General features: G+C 37.7%; 1 protein-coding gene across 8 annotated transcripts in view; it reads left to right on the top strand.

Annotated features, from left to right (window-relative positions):
* The window catches only part of MAST2 (microtubule associated serine/threonine kinase 2), a 199,598-nt gene that overhangs the window by 67,282 nt on the left and 105,912 nt on the right, over positions 1-26,404 (top strand). For all 8 annotated transcript variants that reach the window (XM_030870005.2, XM_060306021.1, XM_030870006.2 and 5 more), the window contains one exon: positions 15,397-15,428. In XM_030870005.2, coding sequence (XP_030725865.1) covers positions 15,397-15,428 — 32 coding nt within the window. The remainder of the gene's footprint in view (positions 1-15,396; positions 15,429-26,404) is intronic.

Genomic DNA, 26,404 nt, shown 5'->3' with positions numbered 1-26,404 from the left:
GTCTCAACTAAAGACCTCTGTCTTTCTTAGCTTTCCTCCTTTTCTTTTTCTAATGTCTTGAAGATCTCTGTTCCCTTGATTCTTTGCTTTTCTTTTAATAAGTTGATCTACTAGTTTGATGTGTTTCCTTTCTATATCATTTGAGATCTGTTTTGTTAGTTTTTCTAAGACCAACTATCCCAACCATTCCAATGTAGTTTTGCTTTTGGGGTATCTGTTGCAAATGGCAATCAGTAAGTTACCACTACCCCCACCCCCCCACCCCCCACCCCCGGGCAAACTGGTGAATTTGTCTATTTACATTTGTTATGAACTGTTTCTGCCATATTATTTCTTACATTCCATGTCCTGCATTTCCATGCCTTACAGCTCCTTTTCTTCTTTGCCATTTAAAAATATTGATAGAGTTTTTTGGCTTGTGTTCTTATTTGATTTTTCCAACTCTACTGGTGAATTAGAACAAATTCAGATTTTAACCCCCCTCCTGAACAACACAAGGACTCCCTCCTTCTCATCACCCCCTCCAAACGTACATGCTATTTTTGTCCAGTATTTTTAAAAATTCCACAAGTTGGATATTTCTGTTGTTATTTTATACAGTCAGTACTTAACTGAGATTTATGTATCTTTGCTAGTTTTCTTGGTCAATATTCATTTTTGGGTCTTAGACTTTCCTCCTGGGATCATTTTTCTTCTTCCTAAAGTATGTCATTTAACATTAGTATAGTTATGTTAGTAGTAAATACTTATATTTATTTAAATGTCTGTTTTAAATACTTTTGACCTTGAAAGATGGTTTGTATAGGTACACAATTTTGTGTTGATAGTCATTTTCTCTCAGACTTGCACATATTATTCAGCTATCTTTTGGTTTCCATCGTTGCTATTGAGAAATATATTGATACTCTAATTGTCATTCCATTGAAGGTTATGGATCTTATTTTCTGTCTCTTAAGATTTATTTTTGTCTTTGGTGTTTTTCTTTCTTTTTAAAAAAACTTAATTATTTATTTTGGCTGTGTTGGGTCTTCGTTGCTGCGCATGGGCTTTCTCTAGTTGCGGCAAGCAGGGGCTACTCTTTGTTGCGGCGCGCAGGCTTCTCATTGTGGTGGCTTCTCTTGTTGTGGAGCACAGGCTCTAGGTGCCCGGGCTTCAGTAGCTGTGGCACACAGGCTCAGTAGTTGTGGCGCACAGGCTTAGTTGCTCCGCAGCATGTGGGATCTTCCCAGACCAGGGCTCGGACCTGTGTCCCCTACATTGGCAGATGGACTTTTTTAACTACTGTGCCACCAGGGAAGTCCCTGGTGTTTTTCAATATTATTATCATTTACCTGGTCTAGATTTTTTAAAAATTAATCCTACTTGGGGTACATTTTGCTTCCTATATATTGTGTATTCATTTCTGTTATCAGTTTTGGGAATTTCTTAGCCATTATCTCTTCAGATATTGTTAACATCTGCATTTACTGTTTGCCTTCTGGGACTCGAATTGGGCATATGTTGAACACGAGTGCTAGACAGAGAAGAGTATATACTCTGTATTCCGTGTAAAGAAAATGACAAAACGGCAAAACTGACCTATAAAGTTTAGAAATCAAGAAGATGGTTTTCCTGGGGAGTGTAGGTAGTGACTGGAGGAAGGGACATGAGGATGCTTCTGGATTGATGGTAATAATTCATTTTTTAAAAATCTGGCTGTTGGTTACACTAGTGTGTTCAGTTTGTGAAAGTTTGAGTTGTATGCTTATGTGCATTTTTCTGTATTTATAGTGTATTTCAATAAGAGTAAAAAAGTATTTGTTGTCTTCTTTCATCCAGTTGGTCACCGAAGTATAGGATGGTATTTTCATCAGCAGTGGATTCTGAGTGGCCCCTAGAGTGTTGTTCTCTACTCCTGCTCTCACCTCAAACAGTGTTATTTATGTTAGGCACACTATATGGGTTTAATTACAAGTTCTGTAAAGAGATATCTAGTCTTTCAGTTGTGGAGAATGCCCCCACCTCCCAACCCCTGCCTTGCTTTTATATGTTAGTTGAGAAGTTGTCTCCAAAACCCAACCCTCTATCCACTTCCAGTGGAGTGGAAGATTGAGTTATGTTTCTTAAAGGCTGTTAATTTCCTTTTCTGGGAAGAGTGCAGCTACTCAGTGGAAGAGGAATGAATGAATGAATAAATAAATAAATATAAGTGAGAATTCAAATAGAAAATGTGGTGAGGGAGACTCAGTTTGGGAGCTGTCTCAGGCAGAGATAGTTTTAACCCACAGTCATCTCCATGCTGGTGGCTATTGATATAAAGGACAAACATAAGCCTTGTGACTCTTGGCTTGCATATTTACTTGTGGGGGTAGTGGTTGTTGCCTTTAGACACTTGGCCTTTGTCGTTTCTTTGGAAATATTTTATGGGTTTAGTCATTGTGAATAATGAGTAATGCATATAGATAGTGATTCCTCATGTGAAGAGCACCATCTTATTTTGTATGTAATACCTTTAGAAGTTTGTTTTGTGGACAAGTGAAAGGGAGTGAGGGGTTGTTTCTCTAGAATTTAGTATGTACAGCTTTCTTTGCAACTTCAGAATATAGTTCAAGAAAAGAGAGATATATCATTTTCGGCAGACAGTGTCAAAATATGTCAACTTGAGGGATCCAACACGGTAATAAAAATTTTAGAGACTCTAAACAATATATCCTTGAGTTTTGGGAGCAGAGTCAGCAATTCATCCATTAGTGTTTAAACCTTGTTGGAGGTGGGTCAGATTAGAAAAATGCAACTTATTATTATTAATGATAATCCAAACTGTCAAGTCCTAAGCTTCTTTGCGGGGGGGGTGGTTAAAGACCGTATTTTGTTTTTAGAGCAATTTTAGGTTTACAGCAAATTTGAGAGGAAAGTCAGATATTTCTCATATACTCCTTGCCCCCGCACATGCATAGCCTCCCCCATTATCAGTATCATTCACCAGAATGGTACTTTTTTTTAACCAAGGATGAACCTACATTGACACATCATAATCACCCAAAGGCCTTAGTTTACTTTAGGATTCACTCTTGGTGTTATATATTCTGTGGGTTGGGACAAATGTATAATGACATATCCATAATTATAATATCGTACACAGTATTTTCACTGCTCTAAAAATCCTCTGTGGTCTGCCAGTTCATCTCCCCGTGCCCCCACCCCTGGCAACCACTGATCATTTTACTGTGTCCATAGTTTTACCTTTTCTAGAACATCATATAGTTGTAATCATACAGTATGTAGTCTTTTCAGATTGGTTTCTTTCATTTAGTAATATGCATTTAATTTTCCTTCATGCCTTTTCATGGCTCAATAGCTCATTTCTTTTTAGTGCTGAATAATATTCCATTGTCTAGATATACCACAGTTTATTTATCTGTTTAACTACTGAAGGACACCTTGATTGTTTCCAAGTTTTAGCAATTATAAATAAAACTGCTACAAACACCTGTGGGCAAGTTTTTGTGTGGACGTGAGTTTTCAGCTCCTAGTGCAATTGCTGGGTCATAAAATAAGAGTATGTTTAGTTTCGTAAGGAGTTGCCAAACTGTCTTCCAAAGTGGCTGTACCATTTTGCATTCCCACCAGCAGTGAATAAGAGTTCCTGTTGCTCCATATCCTAACCAGCATTTGGTGTTGTAGTGTTCCAGATTTTGTCCATTCTTATAGGTGTGTAGTACTGTCTCATTATTTGGATTTGCATTTCCCTGATGACATATGATATGGAGCATCTTTTTTATGAAAACCTTAAGCTTTTAAATGTGTTTTCTTATTGTAGCCTTGGATATAGGCAAAATAGGTATTTTTATCTCAGGTGTTCAGATAAGAAAAATGAGATTTAGAAAGGCTTTTAATGACTGACCAGGATTTATGAGCAGAGTAAATAGTAGAACTGTGTTTAAATATTTTTTTGACTCTGAGCCCTGAGTTCTTTATGCCATGTAGAAATATCCTGTTAGGATCATCAGCCTCTTTTTACTGTTCTTCAAACTCATATGAGAATAACACATATCATCTGTGTCACAATTTATAGAATAAAATACTTTTGTATACATTATTTTATTTGACCTTTATAAGCACTATATCTGAGCTTTAGAGGTAGGTGAAATCCCAGGCCACAGAAGTTATATGTCATTGAGCCATAACATGCACCTAGTTTTCTTAACTTAAAATTTTGTGCTCTTTTCCATGTTTCTTAATATGATTGTATAATGTAAATATTTTGTCATTGGAACCTGTTCTCAGGGTGAGGACATCTGAATTTAATGGAACAAGAGGAGTGAAATACATTAGAGTTTCATAGGCGCACCATAGCTACATATACGTTGATTTCCCCTTGGTTCCTGACCTCAAGATACACTCACACTCAAGTGTAAATAAGTGGAGCTAAAACGCCATAATGCCCAGAGCAGTTGTAATGGTACATTTGCTACACAGGAAAGGGAGGTTTTTGTGCATCCCAGCAGAATGCTTGCTGCCAGAGCGGAGGAAAAGCTTGTATTCGGGAATAATGGTCCTTTTAAGGCCACTTAGTAAATGGTATAAAAGTGGATTTCCTTGGTAGGTAATGGTTTTGTTTTGTTTTGTTTGTTTGTTTGTTTCCCTCTCCTGAAAGCTTTAAAAAAACAAAACAAAACAAAAACAAACAGTGGAATAATAGCTACCATCCTGAAGACTGTCAGTAAATAATATAAGTGATAGCAGAGTATATCCTTTCTCTAGTAAAGCCTCTTTTGCTGACCGAATTGCAGTTGACAGTTTTCATCAATATAACTCCAAATGAGCAAGACCCTATGTGAGCCTTATAATGATGACAGTGATAATAGTAAGTACCATTTACTTACGTTACTGATTCACTGATTTATTCATCAAACGTTCATTTGGTACTTACTAGGCCAGGTATTGTGCTGGGTGCTAGTAATGCCATTGTGAGCAAGAATGATCTCTCCTCCTCCAGCTAACAGTCAGTCTCAGAAAACAGACAATTAAGCAACTAATTGTAGTAAAGTGTTGGAATTAAATAGAGGTAGGCTGGGGAAACTGTGTATAGGGAAATCTCAGAGGAAATGAGGTTTAAGCTAAGGTCCAAGAATGTATAAAAAGAGCAAAGGAAAAGGCAGAGAGAACAATAGCTGTGAAACCCTGAGGGTGAGAGAGAGAGTATGGTGTGTCTAAAAGATCAAAACTCCAACAAGCCTGGAGAATTGTGCAAATGATGCTAGAGAGGAAGGCAGTAGCAGCTAGGCAGTGCCCTATAGGCTACAGGAAGGATTTTAGACTTTATCCGTTAAGGGTTATTAAGGGTTTTTAAGAAGAGAAATCACCCAGTCCGTTCTGCATTTTAAAAAGATCTTTTTGACTGCATTATTTGTTTTGTTAAACTCATATATTACCACTTAGCAAATAGATACTTATTACATGATATTTACATTGATATAACATTAAGAATCAAGGGGAACAAAACTAAAGTGAGGTCGGTTAGGAGAATGTTACAGGATGATGCTGGCTTGGACTAGGAGACATAGCAGTGGAAGTAAAGTGAAATTGACTAAAGGTAGGTATTTTGGAGGTAAAACTGGCAAGGCTTGATGAATAATTGGATGTGTAGTGTGAGAGAAAGTGAAGAATCAAGAATGACTCTGAGTTTGGTGGTACCATCACTGAAATGGAAAACAGAGAAGGAGCAAGTTTGCATAGAAAGATAAGTTGAGTTTTCAGACATATTAAGGACAAGGTAGTTGTATATAAAACTATATACAACTGTATAGTGGAGAGAGATCTGGGATGAAGATACAAATATTGGCATCATCTGTAAAATGTGTGTAGAGAGGAGTTTCCAGGGAGAGCTTTAAGGACAATCAGCATTTGAGCATCTAAGCTGAAGGAAGTTGTTTAAGTAGTGATAAGAGGTAAAACAGGGTAGTGTGATTTCGTGGATAGAAAAGTCATTCGAAACAGAAGAATGAATAATACTGTCAGATGCTGCTGAGCAGTCAAGCCCAAAAACGAAAAGGTAGACTAAAAATGTAGCAAAGGTTCTTTACATAGAGACCATTGGTAACCTGGCAAGAATGGCTTAAATGGGGTGGTAAGGTCTCGGGATATCTGCAGTGTGTGAAGAAAATAGAAGGTGAGACATTGGAGACAGTGAATGTAGACAGCTCATTCAAGAAGTGTGACTGTGAAGGGAAAAAAGAATTGATAAGGCAGTGGTTGAAGAGGGGTATGTAGTAATTAAGGGAAATATTTTTCTTATCTCAAGGTGGGATAGACTTGAATGTGTTCAGAATGCTAATCAGAATATCGTGAGTCCAGAGATAACTAGTAGGTCAGAAAAGGTTGGATGGGACAGGCTTCACCTGATGTAATGTATTGTCAGATATTACCATCCTACTTTCGAAGAGTAAGTGACGAGTCAGAGAATTTATGGTTATTTGCCTAAATGAATGGTCTTCTTACCTCAGCCAAATTTCCTGATTATGCAGCTTTCTTCCTCAGCCTGCTATGAATATTCTCTGGGAAAGGGAGGACTGGGAAATCATTGTTCCTTGGACTACCTTTATCTGATTGGAGACCAGTTCTTCTTCTCCTTTCCTTAGGCCTGTCTGTATGGTACTGGAAAGCTTGGCACAGAATGTACTGATCTGGAACCCTGGGCATCCATCTTGCCAATGTAGGCTTTTGTGTAGGTGCAAGAAGTGGGTAAGGAATGCAGAAGGGATGGATTTCCATGGATGCATTTCCTTGTTTAAAGAGGATTCAGAGACGCATTTTATAGAATTTTTGTTTATGGTTATTGCCCCCAAATATAAATCCACCTCATGTTATCTATTTAAACTATTCAAGAAGCCAGAACTGTCATGTAGGTTCAAAGAATGATATTCCCAGTGTTACATAGGTTGTTTCAGAAAATAGAAAAAGAGGACACACTTTCCTAGCACACTTTATGAGGATAGTATAACCATGAAGCCAAAACTGACAAGGACAATCTGAGAAGAAAAAGTACATAGGCCAATCTTATTTATTAACATATAGGCAAAAAATCCTAAAGAAAAGCCTCCAGACCCCAGATGGTTTTATTAGTGAAATAACACCAATCTTACACAAACTCTTGTAGAAAATAGAGGAGGCAGGAACACTTCACAGCCAGTTTTAGGAGGCTGGCATAATTGTTATACCAGAATCTGACAAAGGCATTATAATAAAAGAAAACTGGAGACCATTATCCCTTCTGAACATAGGTGTAAAAATCATTAATAAAATATTAGCAAAGATAATCTAATGGTGTATTTGACAAAGTTGGATTTAACCCAGGAATGCGAGATTAGTCTAATACTAGAAAATCAATCACTGTAATTTACCACATTAACAGAATAGAGGAGAAAAACCATATGATTATTTCAGCATATGCAGAGAAAGTACTTGGCAAAATCAATACTCATTACTGATAAAAACTCTAAACAAATTAGGAATAGAAAGGAACTTTATCAATTTGATCAAAGTGGCCTATGAAAAATCTGCAGCTAACATCATATTTAGTAGTAAAATGTTGAACTCTTTCCCTCTACAATCAAATGAGAAACAAGGCAAGGATGTGTACCACAGACAATCCTAGAAAGTGGAAAGAAGTAAAACTATTTATAGAGAACATGATTGTTTATATAGAAAAATCCTAGGGAATGTACAAAACAGTCATTACAACTATAATAATGAATTTAAGTTGTAATATATACAGTTAATATATAAAAAATTGATTGCTTTCCCATACCAGAGCAAGCAATTGGTAAGTGAAATAAAGATTTTATTTACAATAGCTTCAAAAATCATCTTAACTTTATATAATATTATACAACAACTATACTTCAATTAAAAAAAATCTTCTGGGCTTCCCTGGTGGCGCAGTGGTTGAGAGTCCACCTGCCGATGCAGGGGACACGGGTTTGTGCCCCGGTCCGGGAAGATCCCACATGCCGCGGAGCGGCTAGGCCCGTGAGCCATGGCCACTGAGCCTGCGCGTCCGGAGCCTGTGCTCCACAACGGGAGAGGCCACAACAGTGAGAGGCCCGCGTACCGCAAAAAAAAAAAAAAAAAAAAAAAAAATCTTCCTAGAGATAAACTTAGCAATAGAAGTACAAGATCTTTTTGCTGAAAACTATAAAACATTGCTTAGAGTAATTAAAGCAGGTCTAAGTTAGTGGAGAAATACTGTGTTCATGGATATAAAGACTCAATATTAGGCTGTCACTGCTTTCCAAATTGGTCTGTAATCCCAGCAGGCCTTTTTTGGGTAAAAGTGAATAATCTGTTTCTAAAATTCATATCGAAATGCAAAGAATCTAGAATATCCAAAGCAATATTGAAAAAGAACAAAGTTAAAGCACCCCATGATCTGACTTCAATACTTGATATAAAGCTACATGATCAAGAAAGTGTGGTGCTGGCATAGGCTAGAAAAATAGATCAGTAGAGTGCAGTAGAGAGCCAGAAATAGCCCATTCTATTACAATTTGATTTTCAACAAAGGTGGCAAAGCAATCTGTTGAGAAAAAGATAGTGTTTTTAATAAATGGTGCTGGAATAAGTGGATAGCATATGGGAAAAAAATGAGCCTTAACCCCATCTCACATATTACCCCAAAATTAATTCAGACGTGGATCATAAACATATGTGGACCTAAACATAAAGGCTAAAACCATAAAGCATATGGAAATAAAATGTAGGAAAATATTTTTGTGTCCTTGGCATGGGCAGAGTTTTCTTAGACAAGATACTAAAAGCATTAACCATTAAAAAAAATACTGGCAAATTGACCTTCGTTAAAGTAAAAACTTTTGTTCATCAAAAGATGCCACTTATGGGCTTCCCTGGTGGCGCAGTGGTTGAGAGTCCGCCTGCCGATGCAGGGGACACGGGTTCGTGCCCTGGTCCGGGAAGATCCCACATGCCGCGGAGTGGCTGGGCCCGTGAGCCATGGCTGATGAGCCTGCGCGTCCGGAGCCTGTGCTCCACAACGGGAGAGGCCACAACAGTTAGAGGCCCGCGTACTGCAAAAAAAAAAGAAAAAAAAAAGAAAAGATGCCACTTACGGTGGGGGATGGTGGTGGTGTGATGAATTGGGAGATTGGGATTGACATATATGCACTAATATGTATAAAATGGATAACTAATAAGAACCTGCTGTATAAAAAAATAAATAAAATTCTAAAATTAAAAAAAAAGAGGACAGAAGCGTATTATCTAGAGAAATAGAGGTCAATCAGCAGAAGAATTAAAAGAGAAAGGTTAAAAGTAGCCTCGTGGAACTGAAGGTTGAGGAGAGAGGATGAAAGGATTGTTCGCTATATTCGAAGTTGTTCTATAGTGTTTGTGTGGTTTTTTTTAACCAGATGCGTGTGTCATTTTGATAAGAATGAAGTCAACTTCTCTTGCCCCTGTTATTCTCTGCTTGAGCACTGAACCCAACTTGTAACTACTTTAGTTATGTGTGTGATGTCTCAGTTACTGTCTTTCTTCCCATTAGACTGTAAGCTCCATGAGGACAAGAAACATCTGTCTTTTTCAAAAAAAAAAAAAGATGCCACTTATGGGAATTCCTTTGTGATCCAGTGGTTAGGACTCCACGCTTCCACTGCAGGGGGCATGGGTTTGTTCCCTGGTCGGGGAACCAAGATCCCACAAACCGTGTGGCATGGCAAAAAAAAAAAAAAAGAAGACACCACATATAACTTCACTAGGCAAGCCACAGGCTGGGAGAAAATATTCATCAAAATATCTAATAAAGGACTTGCATCTAGAATATATGAAGAACGCTTACAACTCAATAATAAAAAGATAAATAGTCCAGTTATAAAAGGGGCAAAATATTTTAAGGTCATTCATACAAGAATATGTACTGATGGCTAATAAGCACATTACAAGATGCTCAACATCATTATTCATCAGGAAAATGGAAATCCACAGTGAGATACCGCTACACACTCACAAGAATGGCTGAAATTTAAAATACTGATATCATATCTTGGCATGAATGTAGAGCAATTCTTATATTATTGAGGGTAACCTATATTAGCTAGAATGTGGAGCAATTGAAACTCTCATACATTGTTAATGGAAGTGTAACATGGTATAATCACTTTAGAAAAAGATCTGGTAGTTTCTTATAAAACTAAACATACATCTATCCTATAGCCCAGCAATTACACTCTTATTTACTCAAGACAAATGAGACATAGGCCTATTAAAAAGACTTGTACAGGAATGCTAATAGCTCAAAACTGGATATAACTCAAATGTCCATTAGTAGGAGAAAGGATTAATAAACTGTGGTATATTAATATGATTGGATATTCGTACTGTTATATACAACCACATGGATGAATTTCTGAAACACTATACTGAGTGAAAGAAGGGGTTATATAAAGAGGTTCATATTTGTATAATTCCATTGATACGAAGCTCTGGTGAAAGAAAATCTATGGTGAAAATATGGGAATAGTATTTGCTTGGGGCAAGGGAATAGTGGTTTGTTGGGAATTTACCAAGAAAGGACATGATGAAACTTTCTGAATTGATGGAAATATTCTGTATTTTGATAGGGATTTAGGTTATAAGCATATACATTTATCATACTTATTCATTGGTACACCTAAGGTTTGTGCAGTTCAGCGTTTACCTTAAAAAAAAAAACCCAACATGAAAAAGTTGTAAACAAATACTGAATTCTACTTAATGATATACATACTGAAATGTGTACTGATGTCCACAGTCTACTTTGAGATGCATTAAAAAAAACCCGAAAACAAAATAACAACAACAGAAAAAAAACAGGGACTTCCCTGGTGGTGCAGTGGTTAAGAATCCGCCTGCCGCTGCAGGGGACATGGGTTTGAGCCCTGGTCTGGGAAGATCCCACATACTGCAGAACAACTAAGCCTGTGCGCCACAACTACTGAGCCTGTGCTCTAGAGCCCGTGAACCACAACTACTGAAGCCTGTGCACCACAACTACGGAAGCCCACACACCCTAGAGCCCATGCTCCTCAGCAAGAAAAGCCATTGCAATGAGAAGCCCACGCACCACAACAAAGAGTAGACCCCGCTCGCTGCAACTAGAGAAAGCCCATGTACAGCAGTGAAGACCCAACGCAGCCAAAAAAAAAAAAAAAGACTCCTCGCTCCCAATGCAGAGGGCCCGGGTTCGATCCCTGGTCGGGGAACTAGATTCCGCATGCATGCTGCAACTAAGAGTTCGCATGCTGCAACTAAGAAGTCTGCATGCCGCAACCAGGAGTCTGCGTGCTGCAGCGAATATCCCGCATGCTGCAGCTAAGACCCAGCGCAGCCAAAATAAATAAATAAATAAATATTTTAAAAAACCCAAATGGGTGGATAGATGGCTAAATATGTGACAAAGAAAATATCACAAAATGTTAACAGTTGTACAGTCTGGGTTGTGGGTGTGTATATGGATGTTCACTGTACAAATCTTTTAACTTTTCTGTTTCCTGTGTTTGAAAATTTTCATGTTGTATTGGGAAGAAAATGGTGTTACTGGTGTAATGAAATACAACTCTTGATTTAGTTAAAAAATACACTATAATGGCAACAAGAAAATGTAAGCTATCTAGAAATAAATATAACAAAAGATTTGTATAATCTTTATGTGAAAATGTATCAAACTTTATTAAAACATATTAAAGAAGACCTAAATAAATGGAGAGATTTACCATGTTCTTATATAGCGGTTGTCTGTATTATAAATGTGTCAGTTATCCTCTAGATTGAGTGCAGTGTCAAGTTTTAATCTACAACTTGATCCTAAAATTTATATGGAAGAGCAGAGTCCCAAGAATAACTCCCATAATTTTGAGGACTAATAACAATGTGAGTGGACTTGCCTTACAAATATCAAGATTTATTGTCAAGCTATACCAATTAAACAGCATGGTATAGGCACAGGGGCTGACAGCTCAGTGGAATAGAATATAGTCAAGAAAGACACCCCTGTGTACATGGAAACTTAATATATGACAGAACTGACATTGCATATCATTTAATAAATGGCTTGGGATAATTGATCACTCCTATAGAAAAAAATATAATGGGATTCCTATCTCCCACCATATGCAAAAATAAGTTCCAGGTATATTCACAAACTTAGTGTGAAAAGTAAACCTATAATCTTTTAGAAGAAAATATAAGTAAATGTATTCATGTCTCTGTGTGTCAGGGATGTATTTCTTAATATTTATTTAGGCTGCTCTGGGTCTTAGTTGAGGCATGCGAGCTCTTAGTTGCGGCATGCGTGCGGGATCTAGTTCCCCGACCAGGTATTGAACCTGGGTTCTCTGCATTGGGAGCGAGGAGTCTTAGGGATGTATTTCTTATATGTAAAAATAGATAATATAAAGGAGAATAATAGATTTGATGATATAAAAATTAAATTCTTTGGTGGCTCCATTAAAAAAAAGTAAAAAGACTGAGAGAACATTTTCAGTGAATATAATCCACAAATAATTAGTATCCAGAATATATTAGGTAAATACCTATACTCAATAAGAAAAAAGATAGAAAACCTAATAGAAAAATAGGCCAGGGATATACACTTGACCCTGTGTCTTGGCAGGCTCCCCAGCTGCAGATATGGAGGGCCAACTGTACTGTATGGTGCTGTTTTATCTAAGGGACTTGAACATCTGCAGGTATTAGTATCTGCCAGGAGTTCTGAAACCAATCCCCCGCTGATACCGAGGGACGATTGTAAATAGGCAATTCACAGTTGAGGAAACCCTAATGGCCAATAAACATATAAAACACTGTTTAGCTTCACTAGTAATTATGGGAAATGGCAATTAAACCCATACTGTGATATGATCACAGCCATTAGATTGACAAAAATTAAACAGTTTAATAAATGCCAGGTATTGGCGAGTATGTGAAATCATTTGTTCAACAAATTTTTGAGCATCTACTACTTGCCAGTCACTGTTCTAAGTTGTTGAGGTACATTACTAAATAAAACAGACTAAGATCCCAGCACTCATGGAGCTTAGATTTTAGTGGGGAAAGACAGAAAATGAACAATAAACATTATAAACAAGTAAATTACGTAGTACGTTAGAAGTGGTAAGTGTATGGAAAGTGTATTGGTTATAAAAGCAGAGTGGAGTAAGAGTGTGATGGGGTGGAAAATATGTTGTAATGTTATATAGAGCTATCAGGGTAGTAGGTTTCATTAAGAACTCAGGTGAAAATTGAGCCAAGAGATTTGAAAGCTGTAGGGGTTAGCCAAGGAAATATTTGGGGAAGAGGAGCATTCTAGGCAGAGTGCACAGATTAGCACAAGGCTTTAAGGCAGAAGAATACCGAATGTGTTTGACAAACAGTAAAGTCCAGTGTGGCTGGATCAAAATGTGCAAGTGTGCATGGGAGAGAGGAGGTCAGAGAGATACTGGGGAAGGGTGGTGGGTCACCCATTTAGGTCTTGACTTTTATTCTTGAATGAAATGGGGAGCCATTCCAGGATTTTGAGTAGGAGTGTTGTGATCTTACTGACCTTTAAAAGGATCACTCTGTTAAGAATAGACCATGTGGGTTAAGGATAGAAGCAGGAATGGAATACCAGTTGGAGACAGTTGTGAGGCTGGGGAGAGACCATGGTGGCTTGGATCATAATAGCAAAACCCAAGAGATTCTGTAACTCATTTAGCAGTAAAACCTGACCTAATTTGAACTCTTCTGGTGACAAAACTGAACTGAGACTAGAGTTTTTATCACATTTATTGTGGCTGTCATACACTTTACTGGAGAAATCTTAATGTTTTTGATGTATTTTGTTGGTGACCTAGTCTTTGTTGAGGGTGTTATATATTATATATATATGTGTGTGTGTGTGTGTATATATATATATATTACTATATATATATATATATATATTACTATTACTTTAATTACCCACCCCCAATTCTGATTTCTAAAACATGACTAAATCCAAGGTTTTTGGTTAAGAGATTGTAAGCATGTAAGTCTTTGGAGATAGTGGAAAATGGTTGTATTCTGGCTGTATTTTAAATTTAAAGCCATTAAGAATTCCTGTTGGATGGGATGTGGGGTGTGTTAAAAACAAGAGTCCAGATGTCCAGGGTTTTGGTCTGAACAACAGGAAGAATAGAATTACCGTCATCTGAGATGGGGAAAGGCTATGGTTGGAGTCCGTTTTGGTGGAGAGAACACATTCAGTTTTGGACACTTTGGATTTGAAGTGTTGAGAAGGCAATTGATTATAAGTGTCAGGAGTTTGGGAGACAAGTCTGGAAAGGAGAACTCTTAGGAAATGTTGGAGGGGAAAGGTAAATTGGTACAGTCATTTTGGGAGCAATTTCTGATGCAGTTTCTGACTTAGTTCATGCCACATCTAAGTGTATACTTCCAAGAAACTTTTTATACATGTGCATGAGGAAGCAAGTACTACAGCATGTTTATAGGAGCATTGTTTTGATGGAGAAGAAAAACATGGGAAGAAAATTAAATTTCCATTTACTGGAGAATGGATAAATAAGTACTGTAAAAATCTATAGACTGGACTACTGTACTATAGATATATGAACTAAAGTGAAATATATTCATATGGGTGAATCTCCTAATTATAATGTAGATTGATGTCAGCAGATGAATATATACAGTGTTTTAAGTATATAATTTAAAAATGTGTAAAACAATACTAATAATTTACGGATATATGTAATAAAAATAAAGACACTTATGGAAAAGATAAACAAAAAATTAAGAATAGTTGTTAAGTGGAGACTAGTGGGAGGTGGGACTTGATAAATTTAGAAAGCAAGTCACAGGGGCCCATCTGCTATTGCAAGGGTTATTTCTCATGTCAGTGGTGTGTATAGTCATCTCTTTGTGATATTATTATCATAATAATATATTATTTATTATAATAATAATAAATTATTATTTATTTGTCAAAAATATTTTATAATTAAAGAAAATATTCCATTTCATTCCTTTCATATCACTGACTCTAATGATATGAGTCCTTTACAATTCATCAGCCATTGATGGCTGGCCCAGTGAATACCTGGAATCTTCATTGGCCAGTTGGTTCCATCTAGTGGTGAAAGTGCTACAAGTATTCCGTGAGACATTCGTTTTGGGAAGGAAGAATGAGATGATAGATAGTTAACCAGACTGCTTATTATTTCACTAAAATTTGAGAGACAAAGAAGAAGGTTATTATTTAGAAATATTGAGTTTTTGCCATTATTAATATGATGCTATAAATCTTCTAGGACATTTAGTACAGACCTGTAGGACTCAGATGGGTCCTTATTTCTCTCTAACTTATGTTTGTGTTTTGCTTTCCAGAAGGAGTTGAGCCTTCCAAGAAGAGGCAGCTTGTAAGTAGATGATGATTATGATTATGATTATGATATCCTGCTTAGGAATCCCTCCTGGGGACTGTTCTCAGTATCACTCAGAGGACTCTCATTCATGAGTGTTTTTTTCTGTGGACTCCTGTCTGGGCCAGTGAAACCAGTGGGCCAGCCAACTTCTTTCACTAGGTCAGCTCCTCCCCTCTCCCTCATCAGTCCCCACCCCAGATCCTCTTCTCTGTGTCAGTTTTTGCCTAGGGTCTGGGGGAAAGCTGCCACTTAAATACCCATCACAGTCTTATGCTTGTGTTTTGGGCTTTACTGAGTTTTAGTAGAGTCAAGCTTTTTTAGAATGTTAAAATTGAAACTCTTAGCATCTACATCTGTCCCATAGCATGGTACTAGGGAGAGGTCAACAAGTTGGGGCAAAAAAAGCTACGTTTGGGTTCACGGTTGGAATAGGGCTGTCGTTTACCTTTTTGTTCTCTTCTGGCTTCAGGGCTGGGGAAATTCGTTAATAATCTTTGTCTCTGGGGCTTCCCTGGTGGCGCAGTGGTTGAGAGTCCACCTGCCAATGCAGGGGACATGGGTTCATGCCCCGGTCCGGGAATATCCCACATGCCGTGGAGTGGCTGGGCCCGTGAGCCATGGCTGATGAGCCTGCGTGTCCGGAGCCTGTGCTCCGCAATGGGAGAGGCCACGACAGTAAGAGGCCCACGTACTGCAAAAAAAAAAAAAATCTTTGTCTCTGGATTTCAATTTCATAGGTTTTCTTGGCTTGCTTTTTCTCTAAGACTTCTGTTGGGGTAGTACTGCATATTTGGCTAATCAGAATCATCTAGAATGCTTATTTTTCAGATTAAAAACAAACATTTAAATAATAGAAGCAGTTAAAATGCAGATTCTGAGCTTGTTTAAAATCTCCACGTCGGGGCCTGGGAGCCTGTACTTTTGCACCTGCGAGCACAGCCACTGTGATTTTGCTAAGGAGCCAGATTTGGGAAACACGAAAGGAATAGGGCTGTGTTAAAACGATGGCTTTGAAAAGTCTCTCACAGACATGTATGAGACATGGCTACAGAGAGGACGACAGTATTCCTATTTATTTATTAAGTATACTTTATGTATGTATCATATGCATTTAAAAATGTGTGAAACGCATGGTGTTTCTGTTGCTGTCATCCTGGGATTTTGTTTTGTAAAATGCTCCAATGATTAAATTGTCCTCTGAGATTCTTGTAAAGTCCTTTTGGCTGCTTTATGAAAGCTCACTGTGCTTTGATATAAAGAGACTGGAGTTACGAGTCAGCAAACTCCTAGGGTTCAGTCTTGGCTATGTCACTTAATTGGCTTTGTAATGTAGAGGAATTGCTTCATCTCCTCAGTTGCCTTATCTATAAAATGATAAACCATGATGATACCTGTTTTATATATATATAGGTATTAGAAAGAGCACTTAATACATGTGGTAGTGCTTCATTTTTTAGTTTTAGTCTAAGGTGTGTTAGTTTCAGAATTCTTGTAAATATATTAGGTTACATTTGGATATATTTCATTATTTAAGAGTCACATTTCTGTCTTTAAATTAATTTCTAGCAGTGGATCTCAATTCTAGGTTCTCAAGTGTCCTGAGTCTTCTAAAAATTGGGCAAGGGCGCTACCAGGACTCTTAATGGAATGATACACTGAGTAGGTATACATAACTGAAGGAGAGTGGCTTTTCAGCATCACGTTCAGCAAATATTTGTACTTGGTCACTTTCCTATTATTTCTGTCATTTTTTTTTTTCTTTTGGTTCCCTTTATTTGGAAGTTCTCTGAGATTTGCCTTTGCTTAAGGTTAGGTGAAATGAATTAAGTCCTGAGGCAGGTAGCTTCTTCTAGGAATGTGTGCCTCTAATGAATAGAGTTTGCTGAGAAGGAAGGATATCCTGTGAAAATGATTTTTATTTGAAACTGGAGGAATTTTTGGATCAATTTAGTTTTTTTTATTATTGATTGAATTTTTTCTTTTTTATAAATTTTAATCTTTATTTATTTGGCTGCGTCGGGTCTTAGTTGCGGTGCAGGCTCTAGAGTGTGTGGGCTTAGTTGCCTCGCGGCATGTGGGGTCTTAGTTCCCCAGCCAGGGATCGATCCTGTGTCTCCTACATTGGAAGGCGGATTCTTAACTACTGGACCACCAGGGAAGTCCCAGGACCAATTTAGTTTTAAACTAGAGGAATTTCTTGGTTATTTATTGTAGTTAAAGTTAGGCGTATTCTAACTGCCTTTAAATATTTAATTAATAAAGATCAGAAGTACTTTTTTTTTTTGGCTGCACTGCGTGGCTTGCGGGATCTTATTTCCCCGACCAGGGATTGAACCCCGGCCCCAAGCAGTGAAAGCACCCAGTCCTTAACCACTGGACCTCCAGGGAATGCGCCAGAAATACTTTTTAATAAAGTAACTCCCATTTAAACAATTGATCACTCAGTAAATACATACTAATACGTACTGTGTGTTGGGCACTGATCTAAGTTCTGAGGTTATAAGATTCAATTAGACACATTCCTCTATTTTGAAAACTTAGAGTTAAGTAGACCTGAAAAATATATATTTTTTATCTTTAGTATTAGAGTAGAAAGAGTTTTATTCTGGAAGGAATCTTGGAAACATAGATACTAACCTAGGCTTTGCCACTAACAAGTTATATGTGGTTTCAACAGGAACTATCACTTCTGGGCTTGAAATGCCTCACTTGTAAAATGAGGGGGCTGGCTTACCTGGGCTTACCTGATCTCTGTGCTTAGTCATCTCCCCAAATAATTGAAACTCCATGGTACCTCTTCTTCAGAGAGCTGGGCAAGTCTTCGCAGGGAGTATGCAGTAGGAGGCAGAACATGGCTTAGCATCTGAAGTAGAGAAGACAGGAAATTAAGAACCACAAAGCGTAAGGTGTTTTGAATAAGTTTAATCAATACTTAAACATTTGTAGTAAGTGTGGAGAAACTGATGTTAATAAAACGAGTGACTTACCACTTAGCCCATTATTTCTTGTCCTTGTAGCCTAGTCTGGAAAGTTAAAAGTTATTATAATTGTCCTCTGAGTCTTGGTCAGAAGGAGAGGGGTATTGTACTTAGATCCCTGTTTGCTTCTGCCCCAGAATGGCTCTTGCAAGAGCAGAACCTACTGTATGCCCACCAGGTATAAAGGCCCATTTCCTTTGGCATGTTCTCACTAGTATACATTATGGGTGCAGAGAGATTTGGAGTTTGCAACTGGTTTGGTGTTCTTGTCTTTAGAGAGGGAGTCAGATTCATTTAATTAGCATAATGTTAAAATAGCTGAGCAATATAAAATAAATGAAGTTCAGTCATTTTGGAGGCTGTCAGTTGTTATGCTTTTGCATGTAATTTGGTAGTTGCATGAAAATGGACAGGAACTAAAAAATGGATTTCGAGATGTATGTGATATCTTGTCATTATACAAAATGCACTTCCACCCAACAAGTAATTCCTCCAATGTCTCCAAATTAGTAAATGGAATTATAGCATAGAAGTAAAGAGCCTGGGCTTGAGAGTCAGGCAGACCTAGGTTGAGTCTCTGCCCTACCATTTACTACGTATTTTTTCATAAAACAAGTTACTACATTTCTGTTTGTCTTTTTGCTTCCATTTATTCATTCATTTGTTCAAATTCATCCATCCATCCATGCATCTATCATGCTGTATTTATTCAGTTCTTATGTGCAGGCACTGTTCTAAATACTGGAGATACAGTAGGTTTTAGCAGACAGAGAGACGGACAGACAAAAGCATGTATGATATGTCATGGTATTGAGTGCTATGAAGAAAAATAAAACCAGATAAAGAGATATGAGGGTATGTGTTTTTGTGGGGCAGGGGTTGAAATTTTTTGTTTTTAACTAATTAATTTATTTTTGGCTGCGTTGATTAATTTATTTATCTTTGTTGCTGCTCGCGGGCTTTCTATAGTTGTGGCGAGCGGTGGCTACTCTTTATTGCAGTGCATGGGCTTCTCATTGCAGTGGCTTCTCTTGTGGTGGAGCACGGGCTCTAGGCACGCAGGCTTCAGTAGTTGTGGCACGCGGGCTCAGTAGTTGTGGCTCGCAGGCTCTAGAGTGCAGGCTCAGTAGTTGTGGTGCACGGGCTTAGTTGCTCCGCGGCATGTGAGATCTTCCTGGACCAGGGCTCCAACCCGTGTCCCCTGCATTGGCAGGCGGATTCTTAACCACTGTGCCACCAGAGAAGCCCAGGGGTTGAAATTCTAAATCATGTTTTCTAGGAATTTTCTCATTAAGATGATGTTTGAGTAGAGAACAGGAGTCTGGAATGAGTGATGTTGATGTATGTACTGGGCAAGAGCATCCCAGGTAGGGATCCAGCATGTGCCAAGGTCCTGAGGTGGGAACATGCTTGGCAAATAGAAAGGAGGCTGGAGTGGCTGTTGCTAAGTGAACAATGGTGTTGGGGTGGGAGGGTGTAGAAGAACATGAGGCAGGAGCTGGATTTTGTAATGCCTTGTGGGCCACAGAAAGGACTTTGCATTTTATACTAATTGGGACAGAAAGTCAGTGGGTAGTTTTAAGCAGAGAAATGATGTGCTCTGTCAGAGTTTTGGGGGAAGGGCAATTTACTTTACTGAAATATGATTCACATACTGTATAATCACCATTTAAGAATACACAATTCACTGTTTTTTAACATATTCACAAGGTCTTACTATCATTACTACTTTCAATTAGAACATTTTCATCACCCAAAAAGAAACCCCCTACTCCTTTGCAGTCACTCCCCTATTCTACACTCCCTCTAGCCCCTGGTAACCACTAATCTACATCTGTCTTTTTTTTTTTTTTTTGATGTGGACCATTTTTAAAGTCTTTATTGAATCTGTTACAACATTGCTTCTGTTTTATGTTTTGTTTTTTTGGCCGGGAGGCATGTGGGATCTTAGCTCCCCAACCAGGGATCGAACCCTCACCCCCTGCATTGGAAGGTGAAGTCTTAACCACTGGACTGCCAGGGAAGTCCCCCTAATCTACATCTGTCTCAATAGATTTGCCTGTTCTGAACATTACATATAAATGGAATTATATAAAATGTGGCTTCTTGTGTCTGGTTTTTTTCACTCAGCATAACTTTTTCAAGATTCATCCATGTTTTAGCACATGTCAGTACTTCATTCCTTTTCAAGGCTAAATAATATTCCACTGTATGTATGTACCATATTTTGTTTATCCATTATCCATCAATGGACATTGTGAGTAATGCTGCTCTGAACATGGATGTACAAGTACCTATTTGAGTCCTTGCTTTCAGTTATTTTGGGTAGATACCTAGAAGTGGAATTGTTGGATCATATGACAGTTCTTTAGCTTTTTGAGGAACCACCATACTGCTTTCCATAGCAGCTGCACCATTTCTTACTCCTACCAACAATACACCAGAATACACCAGGGTTCCAGTTTCTCTGCATCCTAGCTAACACTTGTTATTTTCCATTTTTAAAAGAATAGCCATCTTCACATGAAAAGATGCTCAATACCACTAATTATTAGAGAAATGCAAATCAAAACCACAGTGAGATATCACCTCACACCTGTCAGAATGGCTATCATCAAAAAGTCTACAGATAGCAAGTGTTGGAGAGGATGTGGAGAAATGGGAACCCTCGTACACTGTTGGTAGGAATGTAAATTGGTGCAGCCACTGTGGGAAACAGTATGGAGAGTCCCCCCCAACACTAAAAATAGAACTACCATATGATCCAGCAATTCCACTCCTGGGTGTATATCTGGAAAAAATGGCAACACTTATTAGAAAATATACATGCACCCCAATGTTCATTGCAACACTATTTGCAATAGCTAAGATATGGAAGCAACCCAAGTGTCCATCAAGAGATGAATGGATAAAGAAGATGTTATATATAGAAATACATATATGTATGTGTGCATAATGGAATATTACTCAGCCATAAAAAGAATGAAATTCTTCCATATGCATCAACATGGATAGACCTAGAGAATATTATGCTTAGTGAAATAAGATAGACAGGAGAAAGACAAATACTATATGATATCCCTTATATGTGAAATCTAAAAATAATACAAATGATTGTATATACAAAACAGAAACAGATTCACAGGCATAGAAAACAAACTTGTGGTTACCACAGGGGAGAGGGAAGTGGGGAGGAACAAATTAGGGGTACGGGATTAACAGGTACAAACTACTATATATAAAACAGATAAGCAATGAGAATTTACTGTATAACACAGGGAATTATTCCTTTTATCTTGTAATAACCCATAATGGAGTATAATCTGCAAAAATACTGAATCACTATGCTGAAACTAACACAATATTGTAAATCAATTATATGTTAATTAAAAAAAATAGCCATCTTAATATGTATGAAGTGGTGTCTCATTGTGGTTTTATTTTGCATTTTCCTAATTACTAGTGATGTTGAGCATCTTTTCGTATGATTATTGTTCATTTGTAAACCTTCTCTGGAGAAATCAAGTTCTTTGTCCATTTTTTAATTGGTCTGTTTATTTTTGTTGTTGAGTTGTAAGAATTCTCTCTATATTCTAGATATTCAGCTCTTATCAAGTATATGATTTGTATATATTTTCTTCCATTTTTTGGATTGTGTTTTCACTTTCTTGATAGTGTCCTTGATGCACAAAAGTTTTTAATTTTGATGAAGTTCAATTTATCTATTTTATCTTTTGTTGCTTGAGCTTTTGGTGTCATATCCAAGAAATCATTGCCAGATCCAGTGTCATAAAGATTTCCTCCGTGTGTTTTCTTCTAAGAGTTTTAGCTCTCATAATTAGGCCTTTGATCACTTTTGAGTTAATTTTTCTTTATGATGTAAAGTAAGTATCTAACTCATTGTTTTGCATATGAGTATCTAGTATTCTCAGGACCATTTGTTGAAAAGACTGTCCTTAACCCATTGAATGGTCTTGGCACCCTTGTCAAGTTTTTGACCATACATGTGAAGATTTATTTGGGGGCTCTCTATTCTATTCTGTGGTGTGTATTTCTGTCCTGTGCTAGTACCCCACTGTTTTAATTACTGTAGCTTTGTAATAAGTTTTGGAGTCAAGAAGTGTGAAATCAAGAACCAACTTTGTCCTTCAAGATTGTTTTGGCTATTCAGGGTTCCTTGTGATTCCATATGAATGTTAGGATGAGTTTCTCTATTTCTGCTCTAAAAAAAATTGTTGGGATTTTGATATGGATTGCGTGGAATTTGTAGATTGATTTGGGTGATATTGTCAAACTTGACAATATTAAGTCTTCCAATCCATGAGCATGGGATGTTTTTCTATTTAATTTCTTTCAGAAATGTTTTGTAGTTTTCAGTGTACAGGTTTTCACTTCCTTAGTTAAATTTATTCCTAAATATTTTATTATTTGTGATGCTATTATAAATGGAATTATTTCTTAAATTCTTTTTTAGATTGTTCATTGTTAGTGTGTAGATGCAACTGATTTTTACTGGTTGGTTTTGTATTCTCCAGCTTTGCTGAATTTGTTTCTCATTGTGGTTTTGATTTGCATTTCCCTAATGACCAATGATGTTGAGCATCTTTTTGTGTACTTGTTGGCTCTTTGCATATCTTCTTTGGAGAAATGTTTATTCAAATCCTTTGCCCATTTTAAAATGTGAGTTGTCTTTTTATTGTTTAATTGTAAGAGTACTTTATTTATTTATTTGTTTATTTATTTATGGCCACGCCATGTGGCGTATGGGATCTTAGTTCCCCCACCAGAAATCGAACCCGCACCCCCTGCAGTGGAAGCACGGATTCTTAACAACTGGACCACCAGGGAAGTCCCTGTAAGAGTACTTTATATATCCTGTATACTAGACCCTTATCAGACACTTGGTTTGCAAATATTTTCTATTCTGTGGGTTGTTGTTTTACTTTCTTGATAGTGACCATTGATGCACAAAAGTTTGTAATTTTGATGAAGTCCAGTTTACCTGCTTTTTCATTGGTTGGGCTTTTGATATCATATCATATCTAAGAAACCATTGCCTAATTTAAGATCTGATTTGTTCCTGTGCTTTAATTTATGAAGGTAACTGATTGATGACACAAAGTGGCTAGTGCTATTGAAAGAAGAATTTATTATAGTTTCCTCAAGAGAAGGGGCATGCCATGCCATGCAGGGCCATGTGGGGAAAGCACCAGGTTTGGTCAGGAGGCAGAAAGTTGCAAGGGGAAGCCAGAGAGCCTTTATTGGGGTTTCCACAGGAAAGGCAAAGCAGGGCAGGGTAAACAGTATAGGACTGGCTACTTTGAATAATGTTGGCGGGTTCAGGGCTAGAGGTCTGGTCTTTAGTTGTTTGGTACTTGGCCCTGAGTGATATAGGGCAGATGAAATAATGGCTTGATGTCTGCGAGTTTGATAAAGGAGGTGGTTGGGAATGTGGACTCAGGATTGATTGGAGAGTTTGTAATAGTAATTTTGCAACACTATTTGCAAAATTACAGAGGAGATATGAATAAGTTTGGCTGTTAGTTTGGCTAGCAATTAATGGATGCCAAATAGACAAATACAGAATCTAAGAAAACAGTTTGAATGAGGTTATGATGATTTACTTCTGTTTCCTTTTAAGGGTTTTATGGTTTTAGCTCTTACTTTAGGTCTTTGATTCCTTATTAGTTAATTTTTATATGTGGTATTATTTTTATATGTAGTATATTTTTTATATGTGGTATCGGTAAGGGTCCGATTTCATTCCTTTGAATGTGCATAGCTGTTGTCCCAGCACCATTTGTTGAAAGAACTTTTCTTGTCTTAGGTTTTAGCAAGGTCACTGGTTGCTCAGACTGTAGGGAGAGTAGGAGTGAAAGCTGCAAAGTAAGTGAGGAAACAATTACAAAATTCAGTCAAGGTGATGATTGCTTAGACAGGGTGGTAGCAGCTTAGGTGGTGAGAAGTGATTGGATTCTGGATGTATTTTGAAAAGAGAGCTGACAGTATTTGTTGATAGTTATTAATTTTGGTATATGAGAGAAAGAGAGGAATTGAGGGTGATGGTAAGGTTTTAGGGCTGAGTAGGTAGATGGATATGGTTGCCATTTACTGAGCAAGTAGAGAATATTGTGAGTGGAGCAGGGTTTTTTGTTGTTGTTGTTGTTATTTTTGCTCTTGGGAGGGGCAGGATAAGGGTTGTTGGAGGAATCAGAACTTTGGTGCTTGCTTGACATCCAAGAAGGAGTGTTGATAAAGCAATTGCATATATGAATCCTGGGATCAAGGGTGTGATATGATCTGGAGATATACATTTAGGGATTGACAGCATATAGATGATATTTAAGCTATGTGATTGGCTGAGATAAACTACGAAATGCTACTTAAGTGTGGTCAGCTGACTGGTGATGATCCATGAACTGTTTGTTACCAGTTTGCCAGGAGTTAATAAGTACAGAAATTTAGAGTAAGCAATTTGACATTGTTGTGACCTTCAGGCATTTGATCATTTTTCTGTTATTTCATATTTATTGTATTTTGCAATGGTTTGTGAATGGATGGAAATTTCACTTGGCCTGTCACCACAGCCAGTTTGAGAAGCACTGACCTGGTGAGTGAGTGAATCTAGATAGAAAAGTTATCTAAGGACTGAGCCCTGGGGCACTTCATGTTTACTTAAGAGATAAGGAGAATCCATTAGTAAAGAAGACTGAGAAGGACCGTCTGAGTGAGGTTGCAACAAAACCAAGAGAAAGTGTTCGGTGTTTCCAAAGACACAAGAAGAAAGTGTGTCAAGGCTATGTAAGATGACCAGCTAAGAATTGATCTTTGGGTTAGTAATAGGGAAGACCAAATTGGTGACATTGGCAAGTGACATTAATCAGAGATGGGTCCAAAGCTTGATTTGAATGGGCTCAAGACAGAATAGGAGGCAGTATTACCTATGTGTTATTTGTGTTAAAAAATATTTAACCTCAATCTAATGAATGAGGAAACAGTCAGGGAAGTTCAAATTGAGGAGATAATCTGTAGAAGTACTGGCCTGAACTCTTCAAAAATGTTGAAGTTGTAAAAGACCACAAACAAGCAAACACTAAGGATATGCTCTAGAGTATTGGAGAAAAGAGACTTGGTGAATAAATGTAATTCTTGATTAATTTTTGGTTGGATCCTGGATTTTAAAAAATAGTTGAAGGACATTATTGGGACAGTTGAGGAAATTTGAATGTGGACTTCCGTTAGGTGAAAATGTGCCAGTGTTAAATTTCCTTAGTGTGAAAATTGTGTGGTGGTTGTTCCTTATTCTTAGACCAAGAACATTAATTGTGGAAGTATTTGAGAGGAGGTATTATGATGTTTACAACTGACTTTCAAATGGTTCAGTTAACAAAAAATAAGTGTGTATATGTGTGTGTGTGTGTGTGTGTGTGTGTGTATGTGTGTGTTAGAGCAAGAGAGGGAGAGAATGAGAGGGAAAGAGAATGGAGAGAAAAAAGCACATGTAACAAAATGTTAACAGTTGTTAATGGTAAGTGAAGGGTATATAGAGTTTCAATGAATTACTCATGTTCCTCTTCTGATAATTTGGAGAGAAGGTAGTGAGTCTATACTATTGTTTCAAAGTGATTTGCTGAAAAGAGGATTTTAGAAATCAGGTGACACCTGGAAAGGTTATAGAGTTGAGTATTTTTTCCCTCTATTTTATAAATTTATTTATTTTATTTTATTTATTTTTGGCTGCGTTGGGTCTTTGTTGCTGCGTGTGGGCTTCTCATTGCGGTGGCTTCTCTTGTTGCAGAGCATGGGCTCTAGGCATGCGGGCTTCAGTAGTTGTGGCTTGCAGGCTCAGTAGTTGTGGCTTGTGGGCTTCAGTAGTTGTGGTTCTCGGGCTCTAGTGCGCAGGCTCATTAGTTGTGGGACACGGGCTTAGTTGCTTCATGGCATGTGGGATCTTCCCGGACCAGGGATCGAACCTGTGTCCCCTGCATTGGC

Source organism: Globicephala melas, chromosome 1, assembly GCF_963455315.2.
Source record: "Globicephala melas chromosome 1, mGloMel1.2, whole genome shotgun sequence".
Taxonomy (NCBI): Eukaryota; Metazoa; Chordata; class Mammalia; order Artiodactyla; family Delphinidae; genus Globicephala; species Globicephala melas.
Note: the sequence above shows the minus strand (reverse complement) of the source record. Positions and strands in the feature narration are given on the sequence as shown.